At 41.7% G+C, this 13341-nt stretch overlaps 1 protein-coding gene across 5 annotated transcripts; it reads right to left on the bottom strand.

The window, feature by feature from the left end:
- Window positions 1-1415: 1415 nt before the first annotated feature.
- top1a (DNA topoisomerase Ia) lies at window positions 1416-13207 on the bottom strand. 5 transcript variants are annotated; one of them, XM_065001926.1, is made up of 22 exons: window positions 13080-13142; window positions 12616-12640; window positions 12116-12217; window positions 9495-9591; window positions 9099-9216; window positions 8894-8931; window positions 8000-8083; window positions 7629-7707; window positions 7444-7538; window positions 7137-7252; window positions 6893-7014; window positions 6624-6746; window positions 6243-6430; window positions 5312-5460; window positions 4678-4817; window positions 4411-4596; window positions 4186-4254; window positions 3880-3994; window positions 3533-3660; window positions 3157-3251; window positions 2913-3062; window positions 1416-2767 (listed from the first exon to the last, which is right to left on the bottom strand). In XM_065001926.1, the coding sequence occupies exons 3-22, from the start codon at window positions 12183-12185 to the stop codon at window positions 2665-2667; spliced, it is 2265 nt and encodes a 754-aa protein (XP_064857998.1). In that variant the 5' UTR covers window positions 12186-12217; window positions 12616-12640; window positions 13080-13142; the 3' UTR covers window positions 1416-2664. The 5 variants fall into 5 exon arrangements, with proteins under 5 accessions (XP_064857998.1, XP_064857999.1, XP_064857995.1 ...); XM_065001927.1 differs by lacking the exon at window positions 12116-12217 and having other exon boundaries at window positions 13080-13206; XM_065001923.1 differs by having other exon boundaries at window positions 7444-7707; window positions 13080-13144.
- Window positions 13208-13341: the final 134 nt, after the last annotated feature.

The raw sequence follows: 13341 nt of genomic DNA, 5'->3' as shown, positions 1-13341 counted from the left end.
CTGTTTACTTGTTTTTTATTGCCACATTAAAAGCTATCACACCTGTAGAATGATTATAGTACATGACATTTGCTAATGGATATTTATATGGGTGTATTAATTTACATAAATTGCATTGAAGAATTGGCAGGTTATTTTATAAACACAGGTAGTGCCATCTACTGGTAGAGGACAAGTTGATGCACTGTTCTCTCCATTAAGAACTACATGCCAACAAGAAAAATCAATTGGTTAGGGAAATTGAGCTCTTGCTGCCATAGCAGCAGAAGTCTATAATCATTATTTCCAGTGTACTGTATTTGGCAAGTTGTAATCAGAGACATACAAAACTGTATTGTGTAGGCCTATGTCAATATGAACAGCTCGATCTTGGGACTCCAAATCTAACAAGGCCTGATCACTAGCTACTTTTGAAATGGCATTTCACTGGTCCTTCGAGTGATTTTCCATACTTAAGTCTAGGGACATGAAAGAATGCATAATAATGGGTTTAAAGATGAAAGACATTTTAGATACCTTTGTTACGATAGAGGATATCCAAAATCTGCAGATGTTTGCCTTACTGATGATATTTATTGAACAATGCTGAAAACATTATTCATATCAGTCCAATCAGCCTCAGTTATTGCTCATGTTGAATGGATCCCAGCTTAGAAACATGCCCTCAAGTGCAAATGGACCATCTTAAGCAATAAGGCACCTCGGAGGTTTGTGGTATATGGCCAATATACCACGGCTAAGGGCTGTTCTTAGCACGACGCAACACGCAGTGCCTGGATACAGCCCTTAGCCATGGTATACTGGCCATATACCACAAACCTCCGAGGTGCCATAAGGCCATTATTAATTGGTTACCTATGTCATTAGCAGTTAAAAAATGTTTTTTTGTCATACCCATGGTATACGGTCTGATATACCACGGCTGTCAGCCAATCAGCATTCAGTGCTCAAACCACCGTTTATAAGAAATCTTACGTAGCACTTGTACGGGCCTTGACGTCTGCACTCAACTGGTCTCGGTCATCCTGCACACAGCAGTCTGTCAGATGTCAAGGATTGATAAAGAGATCCAAGGTGTTAAAGAACTCCAAACATGAGAGCCAGGCCTGCGCCAAACCCTGCTAAATCCCTCATAGCGACTGGTCTAAATCAACAGGCAGTGGCGCTTCCTGGGTTCTGTTGTTCTCAGGAAAGATTGAGCTACTTATTACACTGGGTTTTGGGAACACAGGAACCCTCCTGAAACATAACCACAAAACACATTCAAGAGAAATGTTGAAAAGTGACTAAGCAGGCTGAACATACCAGTGACAGATCCAACTTTAGTGGAGGAAATTTGACAAGAAAAAAAAAACTATCCCTTTGGTGCAAGGCCTATCAGTCAAGTGCAGCAATAACACAAAACAGACCAAGTGTAGAGTTGAGGGGTTTTATTCATTTTCAACCTACAATGAGCATAAAACAAGAACATGATTGGAGGCTATGACAGAAGAGGTTGAAAAACAGGAAAAGGAAGTTGAGCTTACCACTATAAACACCAACTTTCCTTTGACACTAGAGTGGAATAAAATTCACATTGAAACTCCTGTTAATGTTCTTCATCCTCAGTCTCCAACACAATTAAAACAATAACTGCCTAAAATGTAACAGATTGGTATTTTTTTGGCAAAGTTGATATCCCTCACATACCCTTCTGGAAGAAAAAAATATTTTCAATTAACTACATTTTAAAATAGCTTCTTTTTTTTTTCAAGTAACAGATAAGGGAGTTGTTTTCCACTCAAACAATCATTAGAAATTATAAAGTTAAAACCAGATAGACTATGCAGAAAGATCCAGAGGATGCTGGCAACGCAAGGGGAGAAAAATTAAATGATTGGTTCACATTGAAAATCAGTCCCTGATAGATACTGTAAAACAAATTAAATCACATCCTGCCTGCTTATGTAAATATTGACATGGGTGTAGCATTTTCCCCCTTCCGTGTCAACGCATCCTCTTTATGGTACACAATCAACATAGTCCAGTTTAAAACATCACACTCACCAAAACACAGCTTTCATGGTCTTTATCCCCCCTACAACTCATACCTAGAGATCACATTTCATTTCCTCAAAGGCGCATGGGTGTACTTTCAGGATTTCATTTGATTTAACTGTTCTCTATTAAAATATAGAATCCATTAATAATACATGGGAGGGCTAAAAATACAGACCAAGTGAAACAAAAATAATAAAATCTAATACACAAAGCAGTCATTTTTTGTTGAATACAGTAGCAATAGGACCCCAGAGTTCAAAGTTCAGACACCTTTAAGTCGTGCATGTGGCTGAAGAGGAAGAGAGCCAAAAGGCAAAAAAGGCAATCCACTGGTTCTCATCCAATCAGAGATTACCGCGTCACCTTTGGGTATGGGTATAGTTCTGCCCTTGAATCTGACATCCGACCAGACCTCAGACTAACCCACCTCACCCCCCCCCCCAGCTCATCTGTAATGGCCTATACGTCCTGACCCCTGACATTCAACCTCACCATGCTTGTTGAGTGTGCACTCATTCTATAATTTCCTTGTCAGGCTGGCCATTCTGTATAATCGGTTAAGCTAAAAACAAGTATCCAATAAAATTACAATAGAAATCACAATTATAAAACCGCAAACAGGATTTAAAATTCATAGTCATCCTCTGCCATGTCGATAGCCCAGGCAAACTTTTCACGCTGAGTTTTGTTGTAGATCTTCTCGATAGGGATACCCCACTTCTTGCACCTAGGAGACAGCAGGAGGATATTAGAATGATAAACCCTCCAGGAGTTAAGACACTCGAAACTAAAACCATCAACTCACTCACTACTTTTAACTAATCAAAAGACATGTGCCACATATCCTGAACAAGTTCGTGGTCATGTCTCACCAGGCCACAGAGATGCGTGGATCCAAGTAGTTGAGTTTGGAGGTGCCCAGAGCAATCTGCTTGTTCTCCTCGCGGTCCGTCGCCTGCACCTCTAGCTTCATCAGCTGCTCTTCTAGCCTCTCCACAGCCTTCTTCTTGGTCTCCACAGCTCTGGGGGAGTAAGGGAAAGAATCAGCTACTTCTACATCCCAGTGTACAAGTACCAATGGATGCCTCAACAAGCCAATCATATCCACATGCTTACTTTTTGGACTTCTCGTCTCTCCGTACTTTGAGGTCAGCCTTGGCGCTCTTCACATCCCTCTTTGCATCAGATAGCTGGTCCTTCTTTGCGTCAATCTGGTAGAAATATTATCAATGTCAATAATCTTGAAACTAAGGCGAAGTATAACTGGATTCTTACTATGCAGCTATTAAAAAACACATTACCGAGCCAAGTATTCCCAAAATAACAAAGAGTATGCATCCAGCAGACAAACATAACTCTAAAAACAAGTCACAAATAAACCCCAAACAAAATCCCAAATCATAGCAATAGTATTTTGTTTCCTTTTCTCCCATCAGCAAAGAGCCATCTCATCTGTCAGGTCGATTGGCCGTGTGTCCTCCCTGTGACTCACTTTAGTCTGGAGGTTCTGCATGGACTTCTCAAAGGTCTTGGGTGGTGCCCTCTGATGGTTACACAGGATGGCCACAGCTCTGTTGGCCCTGTTGTATGACAGGATCTTGGCTGGAAGGTTCTCATCCGCTACAAGTAGGGGAGAAAATGGACATTACTATGACTCTTGCTATAGCCTTTACACCGTATTACAAGTGACCACCAGCACACAACTATCTACAACAGCTCCTCCCAGTTCCCACCTCTGGTCATACCAAAACCAGAATATGAGATAAATGTGCTTTGGGTAGGTTGTGCATTCTTAGACCCTCTGTCTCTGGGTGGGGCTTCATGACCGTGGGGACTTACGGCTGGTGAGCTCCTTCAGCTGCTGCTGCAGAGTGATGGAGGCGTTGTAGGTACGAAACACTTTGGCCGTCAGCCCGTCCATCAGCTCCTGAAGGTGCTTGTTCAGAATGGAGGTCTGGAGAAATGGAGGACAGAGAGGAATGCCACCATTAAATATGACTGATGGCAAGAGACGCAGAATTACAAGAGGATATCCAATTCCCACACGTCAAACAGGGTACTCATTTTCCCTCACAAGGTCCAGTGACATGACTAATACACTGCAATTCACAAGTAACGTAAATTGAAAGTATTTTTTGTTCTTACATTGAGCCGGTCAAAGAGGTCATCCTCTGGCTGCTTGTTTTCCATGAACAGCTGCAGGTTCTTGAATACCTAAGAAAAGGAGGACAGAATATTTACAACTCATAAGAATAACAAGGTGAGAGTTTCTCTGAAGTGAGAGTAATCTGGAAACCATTGTAGTTCAACTCGAGGGAAAAAGCACAGAAATGTTCTGGTGAACCAAATGTCAATTCTTCAAGGCCTTACCCTCTTCTCCACGGGGACTTTGTTGTAGTAGCGGATGGAGTCTTTACCCAGGAAGTCAAACTCCACCACAAACTCCTGGCCGTCCTTCTCGGGGTACAGGTTGATGTGTTCCACTCGGAGGGAGCAGCAGCCTACTGTGTCCGCAGACTCCCCTTCCTCCTTCTCATTACCTGCTCTCAGAGCCAGCTGGTGCACAACACCACAGGGAACATGTTACAACAAAACTTGGAGCTGTGCGTGTGTGTGCGTGTGTGGCAGCAGTCTCACCTTATCGATGAAGTAGAGTGCCACGGCTCTCTGTCGGATCCTCATCTCTTTGGACTTCCAGTCCTCGCGGTACTGGTTCCTTAACCGGTCCACACACTTCTTCAGATTTCGGGCTGTCTCATACTTCTGCCAGTCCTTCTCTCCCTGCAGATCAACACACACCACCATTACAGCAACCAGGGGGAAGAGACAGGGGGCACAACAATGAACAAATATGTAAAAAAATAAATTAAAACAGAATTGAGAAACGTTGGGTCTCATGGGTGTTTTCATCCCATCGCGCTCTAGCGGCTCCTGTGGCGCAGTGAACGATGAAACAGTTGCCAAAGTGCAGTGTTTCCGCCAACACATTGGTGTGGCTGGCTTCTGGGTTAAGTGGACATTGTGTCAAGAAGCAGTGCGGCCTGGTTGGGTTTGAGGATGCATGGCTCTCGACCTTCGCCTCTTGAGTCCGCGCGGGAGTTGCAGCGATTGGATACTTCAAAATTGGCGAGAAACGGAATAAAAAAATATAAAAAAATGGATTGAGAAATGTTGAATAGGATTGCAGACTTTTGTCGTCTCTAGAGACTTCATTAAAAGCTAACAATACAAGACGTCACTCGCTCCCACTTGAGCCATAATAAAGATGAACCTGCCTTGATTCTTGAGCTGGGATTCAGCATGATATACTTGATAGAGCCTTGGATGTTCTCTGTCCACGACACCAGCCAGGTCACCTTGTTGTCATGACGCAACTCCTTCCATCTGGTACCAGGGGGAGGCTTGGGGTGCTTGGAGTCCCTGTATGAGAGAAATAGAATAGAGCGGCTGAGTCAGAGCAAGTATCCAGACATACACTAATCTGGTCCAAACAAGCAGTCCATCGGTTAATATAATCAAGAGAAGGGGAAAGCGCTGTAGAACATTTTGTAAGCCTTTTCTTTCATTATGTTCATATTGCCACCTGCACCCAGGACTATGAGTTTAATGGTTCACCCCACGGTTTGTAATCAACTGTGGAAAGGGAAAGGTGGATACCTTCTGGTTACTGGCCCAACACTCGAAGGGCTGCTTGAATGCAGAGCGAATACAAAGTTGTGTTTTATTGCGATTTCCGTCTTGCTCCGGTGGTAGGAATACCGGGGTGATGTTGGCGTAAATGTGTCAACATGTTTGAGGTGTTGGCAGCGGCATAGGGTACTCTTGTAATCTACTGGGAAGCCAAAATGTTCCCAAACTGGAGATTTAAATGACTGAGACTCCTATTTTATGGACGCCACCACTCGCCATCGTACAGAACTAGTTCCCAGCTGCGCCTTACAAAACGTGCCAATTAAGACTAGAATTCTGATTACAATGTTTGCATAGGCTCTAGTCGTTTTAACAGAATAGCCTGAAATGTTCTCAGCTCAGATTTACCCAAGAGGCATACAACGCAGAGTAGGCATAGCCATATAGCCTGGTGTTATATTTTATGTATTCATTTAGGTTCACAGTGCGGCCCGGATTGAGGACCCCATACCAAACGGTTTGGTACGAATACATGTAACCATTGCACCCCTACCCAGGACCATGTCACTCACTTGCTGCAGTTTATGATGATGTCCTCAGGGCGGATGCGGCGTTTCAGCATGCCCATCTTGGGGTGGTCTCCTCGGCCACGGAACAGGCCCGGGGGCTCAATGCGAAAGTTAGCAATGCGCTCCTTGTGGTTGTCCATGATGCAGAAGCCATACTCCTGTAGGAGGCGTTCGTTCTCCACTTTGATTTTCTACAAGAAGCAGAGAACCAGAGACAAACTAGTTAGATCTGGGTACAGTTGTTGGAACTCTGGATCAGCCTGAAGATTCCAGGTATTATTACGCCACTGCCTAATGTAGAACTTCACTGGACAGTCGTGGTCTGAACGGGGTTATACATTTTTTTTAATGTAAGAAAAAGCACCAAGTATTGTTCTTGCTCACCAGTTTATCATCTTTAGTCATGGCCTTTCTGGCCTCAGACTGAGCCTTGAAGTATTCCCCCATTTCATTGAAGTTACACTTCTTCAGGTCTGTGATCTTAGACTTCTCCTCAGAGGTCATTTCCTGTAGGAGGGAACAGAGGTAGACAAGTCATGATCATGTGTGTATGGATTTACTGTTCCAAATCACCATTTCTAAAAAATTTTTTATGAAAGACATTAAGTAACGCAATTGCAAACTCCAGGTATACAGCCTTAAACATTCACTACCTTTCTCCAGTCTTTGAAGAAGTTTTTCCGGAAGGCATCCTTGGTAGTGTACTCATGGTCCAGCATTTTGGCAAAGAAGGTGGCCACCTCCTCAGCCTCTGGGCCGAGCTTCATCTGCTTCCCTACAGAGGGATTTCAGCAGAGACTTGTTCAACCAGCCAAACCCTTCACTTCCACTCAGCAAAGGCCACTCATAAATGGACCAAGTGTCATAGAAATAACAGCACTTGAGTATTAATATTACCATCATAGAAAAATCGGACTTTGCTGGGAAGAGGTTCGTAAGGTGCTGCCATGACTGGGCCTTTATGTTCCAGAAACCTCCATTTGGAACCGTCAGTTGCCCTCTCCTCTTCCCACCTGTAGTCCAACATGGTACAACAACGTGAAGTGATGGTTGATGCACAAACTAAATCCTTTGTCCAACAGAGATACAAAGAACATCCATATTTTACCCATCACCATAATGAGCATTCCATAACGAGGCAGTCAGTGTGCCTTCACAAAAGCTCTGTGCAGCAACACAGCTGGAGGGCAACTATGACACTCACCATTTCCACTTCTCCTCAGGCTCCTTCTTTGCTTTCTTTTTCCCATCAGCAACTTCCCCTTTCTTGTTTTTTTGTGTCTTTTTGGGCTTGATGTCCTTTACAAGAAACAAAGAACGTGTGAGTCTCCTTTCTCGCAACGGATCACTGAAATATATCCAATATGAAATCCAAAGATTTCCACGTACCTCATCTTGTTTCCTCTTCTTTGCTTTCTTGTCCACTCTGTCATTTTCAATTTTAATTTTTTTGGGCTTGAATTCAGTTCTAAAAAATAAAAATAAACACCTTATAAAGAGGCCTGACTAAAGGTAGATTCAACAACTATCTTGGTCTTCTCTACACCAAACTACATAGTCATACCGAAAGGCAGCTGTGTGGTTCTTGCAAAGCCAACAATGACCAAACATTGTCATTGCCCAACAGAACGAAGAAAAACCAGATGGGGTTGGTCTAAACATGGCAACTACAGCCAACATTTTTATCATACAAATGTAACAGGGCCAAAGACTAAGGAAGAAATGGGCCTGTTGACAAAGTTAAGTACAGATCTACTCACTCGTCATTGTCACGCTGTCTTTTCAGGGACTTGGGAGAGTGGTAGAAGTGATCATTGTCCGGCTCAGTCTTAATGCGATGAGGGCTGGTGATAGAATTCGAACATTTACATTAATTGTGCATTTGAAATCAAATATGTAGGGTCCTATAAAATCTGTTGTGGAAAACGCACACGGAATGTAGACATGACGGAATTTAACAATATTAAAAACGTATTGAAATTAGTAGGAAATCTTAATATATTGAACTACAGAAAATGCATTAATTTGCCCAAGTTAATCATATCACATGAACAAAATCTGATTAGTATTTTCCTGCAACGGCACAGGAATGCCCCCGTACACATGTCTACACTGTGTAGACGATAGCAATGATGCTAATAATAACCTGCTGGTCGAGATGAAAGGCTCTCAAAAACCTTCTCAATTAAATGTTAAATACAAAGTAGCCTATGTCTAACTGGCAGAATGATATCGTGATTACTTGCATCAATCAAGGAGCAATTTATTTAGCAAACTCTGGAATCACATAAACGCTACAGAAACATTGCTAACCATCTCTGGCACTTAAAGGATAACTGCATCCAAAAACATACATTTCTTAGCTTTTTCCAGACCTCAAAAGTGGTCTCCAGATTTGGTTTAAGCATGGTTATGGACTTAGAAAAACAACATGGGATGTTCTATTTTTTTTTTTTAAAAAAAAAAAAGTGTGATTGAGACCAAAAACTGGAGAAAAAAAACTATATTTGGGGAAAAACATTAAACTTCTGCACATAAAAAAAAAATATATATATATATATATAATACAATCGCTGATTTTATAGGGCCCTAGATATGTAACCAGCATTTGTAAGCAGCACAAATGTCAAATGAACAATACAAACCAAACCTACCTGGCAAAGCCATTCTCTTTTTCCTTCTTCGGCTTGATCTGCAAGATGACAACGAAGAGTTAAAACATGGATCTTTTGAAATGTTAAGAGCTATAAATTCAGGTTTTCACTGAGAAAGAGACTGGACAAATATTTGACAAACTGATTGGCACATCTAAACCAAAATGGCAGCGATGCATCCCTCTCCGTTGGATAATTAGCACACCTCATCCTTCCTGTGGTCTTTTTCCTTGTGTTTGTCCTTGTGTCTGTCTGTGCTGACATCTTCGTGCTTTATTCGCTCCTTCTCTCTGTGTTTCTTTTCCGAGAACTCCTTATGGTCACTGGAAATTCACAGATTACATCAGCATCAGATTGAACATACCAATAAGGAAATCAACTAAGAGTGTATATTTGAGGATATACTATAGCAATAAAACAGTGAGGAGTCTCTGGCTGGTCCTACGCCCATTCATACACACCCTGCTTATCAGACAAATCATCAAACAAACAGCTACGTTAAAGAGCTCAACAAAGCAAATGTGTGGGTGTCAATTACTGCCCTAGTGACGCACTAAGTTTCACCTATGTGACCCTGCTTAAAAAGACTGGAGAGTCATACCTGTTGCCATATTTTGATTTCTCACGCTCCCTGTCCTTCTTGTGGTCCTTGTGTTTGTGTTCTTTATCCTTGTACTTATCTTTATGCTTATGAGAATCTGCAAAAGAAGAAAGTTATTCAAACGCGGACTGACGGAAAGGCTAAATGACCATTGCCAAAGGAATAGGAAACATTTAGGCCACAGAAACATTCTGTAAATATATCCACTTTTCTTCAACCCTTCTCTAAACCCAGCAGGTGAAAACAGCTAACACAAAAGAAGACATCTACCGCACCAGGAACAATAAGTAAACAATACTCCAGTCTATGCTTAAGAAACACACAAAACAAGTTCAGACAAGTTTCCATGGTAAAACTAAAAGGTTAGTAAAAAGAATACAACAGGCAATGTGAGAAAAAAAATGTTATGCAAAATACAAATATGTGCACAAAAAGACATGGGAAGATTTGACAGTGTTGTAATGTCTGAATGACTGACTAGATAAGAGTGCCTCTTGGCTCAGGAAGTGCTAGGCCAGAACACTCATCCAACACCTGGGTGTGAATCTGAATATTGACAGTTGGATTGTATGTGCACCCGTGTCAGCCGGAATACATTACTGGTTGGTAGAGGTTACATAGAATAGGACCATCTCCAGTCAACTTCAGGCACATTTGGAGTTGGGGACCTTGTTCATGACAGACCAAAAACTTAACAGAACACCCTTCACAAATTAAGTTTTAAAAAATTCAGGTCAGACTTAGGGCCATGAGAGGATGTGCCATACATGGTAAGACAGCACCTCCTAGTGCCCATTGACAGTTGAGGTTCATTTTTACTCAGAAACAGTATCAACATGGATGAAAAGAGGGAGCAAGCTCTAACAGGCCTACTAGTCCATCTGCTTTCACTTAACCAACCCCCTACAAGCAGCAATAGTAGCTAAATGAATGCCAATCTTCTCTCCTTAGTTGATACATATACAACACAGGTACTTCACACAGTCAAACAAAAGTTGACAGCCAAAGAAACATAATACATTAAATTACTTTCCCCTACTGCAATCGAGGCATGTTTTGAAAGGTGTGAGGCTTTAAAATAAGGGACTCAGTCACAAGGCTCTATGCCCCACAGCAAGCTACTGGCCGACACACCAATAAACAACAGATTTCCACTTCCTCATGATCTGACATCACCTATGGCAGGCAATAAATGCATTTGAAACCAAAGAGAACACATATGCAAGATTAAATTAATATGTTGGCATCTGTAGATTCTATTAGTTAGGGACTGCAGTAGGAATGTGGGCTATAGGTCTTCAGAGCCATGAAATAAAATCTAAACAATTTGTATCATGGTATTTATAAACAAACTAGTCTGAGGATTCTTTGGGGCAAGCCCTTGCAGAGCTTGGACTGATGTTTGCCTATATACCTTGTAATGATGTAGGTAGTGGGTATATCATTACATCATTTCTTGTAGATCTTAAATCTAACAAACAAGAGCAAATCAGTGACTGGCTGTTCACTTCAGGGCCCCAATGCTCCACTACTGCAGAAGACAAAATAAGAAATAAATATGTCTTGTATACAGGGACAACTCTTAACCCCCGAGTCTCCATTGGACCCCTGTATTCCGTTCTAACAAGGTATCAGGTTTTGTGCTTGACATAGACTGTTCTGACCAACAATGGACAGCCCACACTACATTTGTCATTCAGCAGACGCTCTTATTCAGAGCAACTTAGTGAGTGCACACATTTCCATACTGCCCCACCATGGGAATCGAACCCACAACTATGGCATGTCAAGTGCAGTGTTCTACCAACAGAAAACACAACCATTTCAGGAGCCCACTATGTGATGGTGAGAACCAAAACCACAAACCAAATATGATATAGGCCTAGTATTAATTCAAAAATAGCGGTGAGGAGGGAATTATTTGATGCCGGAAAGGCTGTTCTGAGATGTGCCAGAGTAGAAAATGCATTCAATGCAGTGTCTTGACAAGTTTATATTTGAATTGGTACAGCAATCACTTCTTTGCATGTTAAAATCCCTATCTGGACTTTGAAACAGATTCCCACAAAACGAATCTGGAAAGATGAATAGTTTATCTAAAGCTGTAGGATTTTGAGGCAGCCAACCATGTTGTCCCAAGGGCTAGGAGTGGAGTCCTTGTCCATAAGAAATACAGTCATATGAGAAATAAACATGAATTGAAATGACCCTTTTTGAAATTGTTCAGAAATAATCTTTCACAAAAAATGTGTACCTAGTGGTGAGGGGAAGCATGTTGTAGCTTCTGAAACCTTAAAAAAGGTCATTCATTCTTGTTAAATACCACTGCTGGGGGTTTAACTTCTTAGGCCTCAGTGGCCATGTGGTTCAGACCATGCCAACAAAGCTGTCAAATCAATGAATTAAGTCATCAAAAATTGTGTTAGCAGTGGAAGTCAATGTGCATTGTCAAACTTGCACCACAAATCTGTCAGGGATGTTATAAAATCGCGCATTGGACTTGAGTCCACAACTAGTTAATGTAAATTAACTTATATATGATACAGAATTATCCATAATACATTCGGATAAGACTATAAAATATTATTTAAAAACAAAACGGGGCCATCAGGTGATTTTACTTCCTCCGCCGCTGGAAATCGTGTCTTGATACAAACGGTCCTGCGTGTTTCCCCTCCATATCACAGCCATCTGCACTTCAGCTATGTTTCCTAGTCAGACCGCTAGACAGAAAAAAGAAAATGGCGCAGAGACTAAGTTCTCAACCCCCAAACCCTTACTTTTAGACTCGGAATGTGGCATTTTAAGCCGGCCAACAACAAAATCTAATTTAGTATACCAATAAAACACCTCTAGTTCTTTAAGAATTTGTGATCAGATCGAGATTATAAAATGTTTAAAAGCTATTAAAGAGCCACCCATTTGAACAATAGGCGCTTGTGAGTGAGGCAGAGGACTTAGTCTCTGGACGCCATTTCTGCCCTTTGCTAAACTAGCTATATGTCTGGCTAGCGAACTAGCCCATGTTAGCAGATAGCTAGCTAACTACAGTGTGGACACGTCAGAATTTGAAGGAGACAATCATTTTGACAGTTGTTTGACACATTAACGTTACACTTACCATTGACCCGAGAGCCGGAGTCTATCTGCAAATTGTAAAACAAAGATTGGTTAACTAGCCATGTCCCTTGATTGATGGCTTGCTAGCTGGATAACTTTGAACTTGTTGGCTAGCTCGCTGGCTAACGACTAGCTAGCAACCCTGCTGATGGTTGGCAATTGAGACCAGTCTGATAAAATGGCTAACGAGCTAGCGCACAGTGCCATCCTTAGTTAGCCACAAAGTTTAGTTGAATGGACTTTACTTTTTATTATCTGAAAAACACAATATTGAAAGAATGACAAAACACTTATTTCTGTCACATTTGTTGCAATTATATTCACTGTTGATTGGCTAGTTAGCCAAGTTACCTAGCTAGCTAACGTTAGTGTAGCCTGGCTGCTGAGGCAAATAAAAAAAGCAAGCGAGTTTAATGTCCTACAAAGCTCTTTCGCAATGACACGGCAAACGATTACAAATGTTACCTGGCTATCGTTGTGGGAATGATCTCCACTCATTTTCAATTATTAATCTGTTAAAAGCAAAGTGTGAAACGTGTTGGAGGAAACCGCCGACGAGGTGATGCGAGCAGAATGAAGAAAGAAACAGTTGTGTAACAGACTAAGTCCAAATTGTAAGTAAGTGCGCATGCGCGTGTCTTTTTAAATGGGTGGGAAAAAGCAGTTGACCACTTTTAGCCCCCCCTCCTCAAAACGTGCTCTCGGTCCCACGCGTTCAGTGGTCCCA

The sequence above is a fragment of the Oncorhynchus nerka genome, linkage group LG15 (assembly GCF_034236695.1).
Source record: "Oncorhynchus nerka isolate Pitt River linkage group LG15, Oner_Uvic_2.0, whole genome shotgun sequence".
In the NCBI taxonomy this organism is placed as follows: domain Eukaryota; kingdom Metazoa; phylum Chordata; class Actinopteri; order Salmoniformes; family Salmonidae; genus Oncorhynchus; species Oncorhynchus nerka.
The sequence above is the reverse complement of the archived record's forward strand: the minus strand, read 5'-3'. Positions and strand labels throughout refer to the sequence as shown.

What these genes read in the sequence shown, in the direction of transcription:
- top1a (XM_065001923.1), bottom strand. Translation starts at nt 12,185, where the DNA reads ATGGCTGTGATATGGAGGGGAAACACGCAGGACCGTTTGTATCAAGAC. An exon ending in AAGACCACAGGAAGGATGAG is followed by an intron (nt 8,932 to 9,098) that starts GTGTGCTAATTA and finishes GTCATCTTGCAG; the next exon opens with ATCAAGCCGAAGAAGGAAAA. An exon ending in CAGCTCAAGAATCAAGGCAG is followed by an intron (nt 4,818 to 5,311) that starts GTTCATCTTTAT and finishes ATCTGCAGGGAG; the next exon opens with AGAAGGACTGGCAGAAGTAT.